A 7,178-nucleotide genomic window follows, 5' to 3' on the forward strand; every position below is an offset into this window, starting at 1 on the left:
ACGGGAATACGTGACCCAAATCATGCACCAGCACCAGTTGTTAGGAACACAGGAGCGGTTATTCTGTTATACTGTGATCCCTGTTTTCCGACTGCCCCCAAATCCCAGTCTATCCCACGCCACCAGCACCATTCCAGAGTGCTGGGGAGCTGGCACAAGCCCTCCCCTCTCGGCAGTGCTTGAGGGACAGGCCCCGGGCATCACCCCAGCAGTGGAGCCCATCTGGCTGCAAGAGACTGCACAGGGAAGTCCTTCTCGGTGGGAGGCCGAGTTTTCCAGGCAGGAAAAGGAAAAACACCTCACTGCAGCACCGGTCCAATGGATAAAACTGGAATTTAATTAAGTTAAGGAGATACCTACAAAACTAGAAGACCCACCCCCCTCCCAGCACACCATGTGCTGCTCCCTGCCCAGGCACACGTGGAGACAACAACAGTCCCATCCCTGCGGAGCCGGCCCCGCTCTCGGCAATCCCCGGGAATCCCTCTCCTGTCCGGTCTGTCCCCAGGGCCGCGCTCACGCCCCGCCGTCGGCGGCGCGCAGGTCGGGGCGCAGGCGGATCTCCACCAGGCGCACGGCGCGCAGCAGCACGGCCAGCTGGGAGCACAGCCGGGCCACCACGTCCAGCAGCGGCTCCGCCACGTCCCGCACGCCGCCCAGCACCTGCAGCAGGAACAGCAGCAGCGGCTGCAGCACGCTGTGGAACGCCGCCGCCAGCAGGGGCTTCAGGACGTGGTCGCCGATGGCTGTCAGGACACCCACCACCAGCGCCTGGATTGGGGATGAAATCTGTGTTTGAGGGATGTTTGCCAGCGGGAGTCACCAAAAATGGGCTGAGGCACAAAAATTCCGCTCTGGGAGAGGAAATGCGCAGCGGTGGGAAATGGAAGCTCCTTCTCCCAGTGCTGCAGGACTCTGCCACCCTCAGCAGCTGCGGGGGAGCAGGGAGCCTCACCTGCACCACGGCCTCGCCGAGGAAGCGGATCAGCTCCACCAGGAACAGGCTGAGCCCGCTGACCAGGCACCGCGGGACGGCAAAGAACGCCCGCAGCCTCCGCTGAACCGTCCACTCGGAGCTGCCACACAACAGGGAACGTCAGAGACAGAGAGCCGCGGGCAGGGATCTCCATCCCAGGCAGATCCTCGGCAGCACGTCCCAGCCCCACAGCCCCCAAATCAGGGGGGAGAAAGCGCTGGGGCCCTGTTTCCACGGGCTCTCCCTAAATGGCCCAAACCTGCCTGAAGTAACCCCAAAACCTGGTCCATGGGTGGACCCAGAGCAGCGGCTAGCCAGGAGCAGCAGTCCAGCTCCAGGGAATCCCGTCCAGCACCAGCAGCAGCAGCTCTGCTGTGGGCAGGTCTGAGGCTCCCTCTCATGGCCACCGCCACGAGGTGAGCCGGAAGATCCTCTCCAGTTCCTCTTTCCAGAAAAACACAAAGTGAAGAGGGTGCATAGTGCCAGGCTGGGAGGAAACCCCAGCCCAGAGGAGCACCAGTGCCCAGGAATGTGACAGCAGCAGCAGCAGTTCAGGGGAAGGAGTGACCGCAGGATGACCCAAACCCTGAGGATTTCCCCCATTTGTCCCTATGACCAAATCTCCCATTCCCCAGAATCCCAGCTGGGATGCTCGATGGGGTCCCGCTCTGGAGAAACCCCAGCGAGGCCGGAGCAGACACCAGGGTGTGATCCCTGGGGAAACATCCCTTCAGCATCTGGTAACTGGTGTCTGTGGTGCCAGGCCCTGGGCTGCGGCCAGACTCAGCGGCTGCAGCTGCCCCTTGGGATCGGCTGCGCTCCGGGGAAGGCACGGACCGGGCACGGACAGGGGGACAAGCTGCAGAGCAGCCAGGGATCCAGCCGGGAACCCGCCGGGCTCTGCTCCTGCCCCGTTCACGGGATCTGAGCCTCTCTCAGAACGCACCGGGGTCGGTGTGCACAGGAGTGCACCGGGCTCCGCTCCGCCAGCACCCCGGGAGCGGCGGGATCCGCTCCTCCCTCCGGACACCCCCTGGGACCCGCGCTCCCCTCCCGAAACCCCCGCTCCCGTCCCAGCGGGGAATTAAATTAAACTAAACAGTGAAACCTCTGGAATCTGCGAGTGAAACGGGGCGAGACCGGCCCAGACCCGCCGGGAGCCCCGAGTCCCGTCCGTCCCCCCGGGACACCCCGACACCGGCAGCGCCGGGACACATCCGCACCCCCCGCCCCTGCTCGGGGGTCCCTTCACCGGCGGGCCCGGCAGGGGGAGTCCCGGTACCTCCTTCGGTTCTTCCTCCCGGGGCGGGGCGGGGGCACGGGGGGCACCGGGGGCGCGCGGGGGGCACCGGGCGGGCCCGGCGTGCGGCGGGGCGCGCCCGGCGCCATGGAGCAGCCCCGCCCCCGGGACAGGCCCCGCCCCCGCCCCGCGCCATGGAGCAGCCCCGCCCCCGGGACAGGCCCCGCCCCTTCACGCGCTGCTAATATCGCCCTTGGCCACGCCCCTTCGTTGATGGACAGCCGCCCATGGAGGGGCGGGGCCGCGCTGGCGGCGGGGCCTCGTGGGCGGGAGCGCGGGCGCCCTCACAGATGAATGACAGCGCTTGTGGCCAATCAAAAGCCGAAGAGCCCGTCTGGTGTCACCGCCCACCGCGGGGATCCCCGCGCATCACGTGAGCGAGAAATGGGAGGGGTGTATGTAAATGTATGCAAATTATATGTTAATGAAAGGTCCGCCAGCAGCGCGGGGTGACAGCCGGGGAGATGGGGCGGGTCCGAGGGGGACACGAGGGTGGGGACACGAGGGTGGGGGCACGGGGACAACCCAGGGAAACAGGGACGGGGGCACATGGGGGCGACACGTGGGGACCACATGGGCAGAGGGGGACACGAGAGGAGTGACACGAGCTGGAGGGCCCGCGGGGTCGCGAGAGGGGTGACACGAGCTGGGGGGACCCAGAGGGACACGAGAGGGGTGACATGAAGTGGGATTGTCCCTCGGGGACGTGGGGTGGGGGTGACACGAGGGGGGGTCCCGCGGGGACACGGGGCCCGACCCACGGCCAGGCGCGGCCGCCCCGGGGCGGTGCCGCGGTCTCGCCCCACGCCCACGCCCGGCCCCGCGTGCGGAAGCTCCGGGCGGCGGCACCGGCACCGGCCCGAGCGCAGGTGAGAGCGGGGCCGCTCCCGAGGGGCGCGGGGGGTCCGCGGGGTGGGTGCCCATGAGGAGGGGGCGGCGTGGCGGGGCGATGCTGAGCTGGCCGGGAAAAGCCGCGGTGACACGCGGGGACAGCGCCCCGGCCGAGCGGGGCAGTGACAGGCTGCCCGGACACGCCGTGCCACGGGCCCGTCCGTGCGACACAGGCGGGGACCCCCGGGCTGCTCCCCCCTCGGGCTTCTGTCACTGCACACGGACCATGGCCGGGATTGCACGTGCCCTGTGTCCCCCATGTGTCCCCGTGTCCCCCCATCCCTCGTGTGTCACCCCCTCTGTGTCTCTGTCCCCCGTCCCCCCTCATCCTGTGGCCGTGTCCTTCCCATCGATGTCCCATCTCCTCCTGTCACCCCTGTGTCCCTCCTCCTTTCCCCATGTCCCCTCTCTCCCCCATGTTTCCCACGTCCCTCCACGTCCTCGTGTCCTCACCGTGTCCTCCCTGTCGCTACATGTGGCCCCCATCCCTCGTGTGTCCCCTGTCCCCGAGTCCTCTGTCCCGTGTGTCCTCCCCTTGTCCCTCCTGTCTCTCTGTCCCCTCGCTTTCTCAGCTCCACTTTTCTTTCCCCGAAGCCACCGCAGCTTCTGCTTTCGGGCTGCGGGTGCCGCCCCCCGCGCCCACGCTGGAGACAGATCTGGGGGGCCTCACCCACTCCCCTGAAAGCGGAACCTCGCGGGGGGATCCCGGTCCGGGCCCGGTTCCTCTTTCGGGCCGGGGCGGCGCGGGGCTCAGGCGGTGTCGCCGGTGTCCCCAGGCCATGGACCCCCCCCGGCGGGTGCGCCTCAAGCCCTGGCTGGTGGCCCAGGTGAGCAGCCGCCGCTTCCCGGGGCTCCACTGGCTCGACCCCGAGCGCCGGCGCTTCGTCATCCCCTGGGGACACGCCACCAGGAACCCCCCGGGACCCCAGGAGCACGACACCATCTTCAAGGTGACACCGCGGGACCCGGGCGGGAGGCACAGTGGGGCCGTGGGGTGGGGACAGTGGGGACATGGAGTGGGGTGATGGAGTGACAAGGGGGACACGGCGTGGGGGCAGAGGGATACGGGGGAAATGGAACGGGGGCGGCAGGGTGAGGGGTGACAGTGGGAACATGGTGACAATGAGGATATGGGGTACAAGGGACAGGAGTGACAGGGTAAGGGGTGGCAGTGGGGATATGGGGAACAAGGGACAGGAGTGACAGGGATGATGGGATGGGGTGGCGGTGTCGGGGATGATGGATGGCGGGACGCGCAGGCCGGGGGCGCCGGGCGCTGACCCTCCCCCCGGTCAGGCGTGGGCGCAGGAGACGGGCCGGTTCCGCGCCGGGGACCCCCCGGACCCCCCCCGCTGGAAAGCCACGCTGCGCTGCGCCCTCAACAAGAGCCGCGAGTTCCGGCTGCTGCTGGACGGGCCCCGCGGGTCCCCGGCGCAGCCCTTCCGCATCTACGAGCTCTGCGAGGAGCCCCCCGGCGCCGCAGGTACGGGGGGCTCTGGGAGGGCTCTGAGCCGCCCCCGAAACCCCAGCACCCCATCAGCTCCCAGCGCTCCACACCCTACAAGGACCCAGCGCCCCCAGAGACCTGCCCCCCACAAGGGACACACCCCCCTGTCAAGCCTCAGTGCCCCCCAATATCCCCCCCAGCACCCCCAGTTCCCTCTGCCTCTCTCACCCCTCTCTCCCTTGCAGACGGAGGGGACGAGGATGACTATGGCTGCAGCGGGGAGGAAGATGTCAGCCAGGTATCTGGGGGGGCTCAGGGTGGGGGGGAACCCCAAACCGGGGACACCTCGGGGGCCGGGGGGTCCCGGTAACGCCCACTCTGCCCTGCAGCTCCAGAAGATGACATCCCTGAGCATCGATGGTGAGTGGGGGGCCCGGGTGGGGCGGGGCGCTGGGGGGGCTGGGCTGTGCCTTCTGACCCCCCTCTCTGCTCCAGACACGCAGCACGGGGGGGACCTGCTGCCCCCCTACCCCTGGCCCAAGGAGGAGCCGCCCCCCTTTGTGCCCTTTGTGCCTCCCCCCCCGGGTCTGCTCCCGGGGGAGGCGGGGGGCGCCCATGGGACCCCCGAGCTGCTCCCCACGGCCCTCGCTGAGACGGGCCCCCCCCTGGGCCCCCCGGGACCCTCATCCACCTGCCCGGTGGCACCAACAGAGCACCTGATCCCCAACCTGCTCGTCAGCCCCCACATGCTGCCACGTGAGCGGGGGCTGGGGGCTGCATGGGGGGGTCATGGCTGTGGGGGGGTCATGAGGTGGTGGGACAGAGGTGGCCACGGGTGTGGGGTGGCCATGGGATGGATGGGAGCGGCCACAGGGTCGCTGGGTGAGGGTGGCCACGGGGTGGGGGGATTGGGGTGGCCATGGGTACAGAGTGGCTGTGGGATGGATGGGGCTGGCAGGGCTGCCTGGCTGGCTGAGGGTGGCCATGGGGTGACCATGGGGTGACCATGGGGTGACCATGGGTACAGAGTGGCTGTGGGATGGATGGGGCTGCCTGGCTGGCTGGGGGTGTCCAGCTGTAGCAGCCCTGGGTGCTCCCTGGCCCCGCTGACCCCGCGCCCTCCGGCAGTGACCGACCTGGAGCTGAAGTTCCAGTACCGGGGCCGCCAGGTGTGCGCGCTGACCGTCAGCAACCCGCACGGCTGCCGCCTGTTCCACAGCAGCCTGGAGCCCACGCGGGAGCAGGAGGAGCTCTTCGGGCCCCTGACCCTGGAGCAGGTGCCCTTCCCCTCTCCCGACGCCATTCCCAACGAGAAGCAGCGCTTCTACACACACCAGCTGCTGGACGTGCTGGACCGAGGGCTCATCCTGGAGCTCCAGGGCCAGGATCTCTTCGCCCTGCGCCTCTGCCAGTGCAAGGTCTTCTGGACAGGGCCCTGTGCCGCCCCCCAGCCCGGCCCCAACCCCATCCAGAGGGAGACAAGGACCAAGCTCTTCAGCCTCGAGGGCTTCCTCAACGGTCAGAGGGCAAGGGGGGTGGCCCAGGGTCCCTTGAGGGCGATGGACTGGGATGGAGAGGTCAGCTGGGGTGGCACAGGGGCACATGGTGGAATGGGGGGATGGAGATGGGATGGGGGTCACCAGCTGCTCTTGGCGTTGCCATCGGGTGGGGAGGTGGTGGCCCCGGCAGGCACGGGGCCCTGTCCTGTCCCTCAGCTCAGCCTGGGCCCCACAGGCCTCATCCAGTTCCAGAAGGGACAGACCCCCACCCCGCCCCCCTTTGAGATCTTCCTCTGCTTCGGTGAGGAGTGGCCAGACCAGAAGCCCAAGGAGAAGAAGCTGATCACGGTGCAGGTGAGGGCTGGGCTCCGTGGGGACACGGGGGGTCCCTGCCCGTGTCCCTGCCCATGGTGACACGGGGGGTCCCTGCCCGTGTCCCTGCCTGTGTCCCTGCCCGTGGTGACACGGGGGTCCCTGCCCGTGTCCCTGCCGCGGTGACAGCCGTGTCCCCGCCCTGCCCCGCAGGTGGTGCCGGTGGCGGCGCGGCTGCTGCTGGAGATGTTCTCCGGGGAGCTGTCCTGGTCGGCCGACAGCATCCCGCTGCAGATCTCGCACCCCGACCTCAAGGACAGGATGGTGGAGCAGTTCAAGGAGCTGCACCAGCTCTGGCAGAGCCACCAGCGGCTGCCGCCGGCGCCGCCCCCGCCCGGCCCCTCGGCAGGGCCCTGGGCACTGCCCCCCGGCCCCCTGCCCCACTGACAGGACATGGGGACAGCCCTGGCACTGCCCCCCGGCCCCACTGACAGGACATGGGGACAGCCCTGGCATTGCCCCCCGGCCCCACTGACAGGACATGGGGACAGCCCTGGCACTGCCCCCTGCCCCACTGACAGGACACGGGGACAGCCCTGGCACTGCCCCCCTGCCCCCTGCCCCACTGACAGGACACGGGGACAGCCCTGGCACTGCCCCCTGTCCCACTGACAGGACACAGGGACAGCCCCCTGCCCCACTGACAGGACATGGGGACAGCCTTGGCACTGCCCCCCTGCCCCCTGCCCCACT

The 7,178-nt window shown here is 69.1% G+C and overlaps 2 protein-coding genes across 3 annotated transcripts; one reads left to right on the forward strand and one right to left on the reverse strand.

Annotated features, from left to right (window-relative positions):
- Window positions 1-457: 457 nt before the first annotated feature.
- On the reverse strand, window positions 458-2,391 carry LOC306801699 (uncharacterized protein). Its single transcript, XM_079304965.1, has 3 exons — window positions 2,259-2,391; window positions 956-1,076; window positions 458-771 (listed from the first exon to the last, which is right to left on the reverse strand). The coding sequence occupies exons 1-3, from the start codon at window positions 2,363-2,365 to the stop codon at window positions 517-519; spliced, it is 483 nt and encodes a 160-aa protein (XP_079161091.1). The 5' UTR covers window positions 2,366-2,391; the 3' UTR covers window positions 458-516.
- Window positions 2,392-3,124: 733 nt separating this feature from the next.
- IRF5 (interferon regulatory factor 5) lies at window positions 3,125-6,905 on the forward strand. Of its 2 annotated transcripts, XM_079305145.1 has the most exons (9): window positions 3,125-3,145; window positions 3,944-4,117; window positions 4,464-4,650; window positions 4,860-4,912; window positions 5,004-5,034; window positions 5,110-5,370; window positions 5,743-6,132; window positions 6,349-6,467; window positions 6,639-6,905. In XM_079305145.1, exons 2-9 carry the CDS (start codon window positions 3,947-3,949, stop codon window positions 6,870-6,872), a joined length of 1,446 nt encoding a protein of 481 aa, XP_079161271.1. In that variant the 5' UTR covers window positions 3,125-3,145; window positions 3,944-3,946; the 3' UTR covers window positions 6,873-6,905. The 2 variants fall into 2 exon arrangements, with proteins under 2 accessions (XP_079161271.1, XP_079161270.1); XM_079305144.1 differs by lacking the exon at window positions 3,125-3,145 and having other exon boundaries at window positions 3,420-4,117.
- Window positions 6,906-7,178: the final 273 nt, after the last annotated feature.

The sequence above is a fragment of the Erithacus rubecula genome (genome assembly GCF_903797595.1).
Source record: "Erithacus rubecula genome assembly, chromosome: 4".
NCBI lineage: Eukaryota > Metazoa > Chordata > Aves > Passeriformes > Muscicapidae > Erithacus > Erithacus rubecula.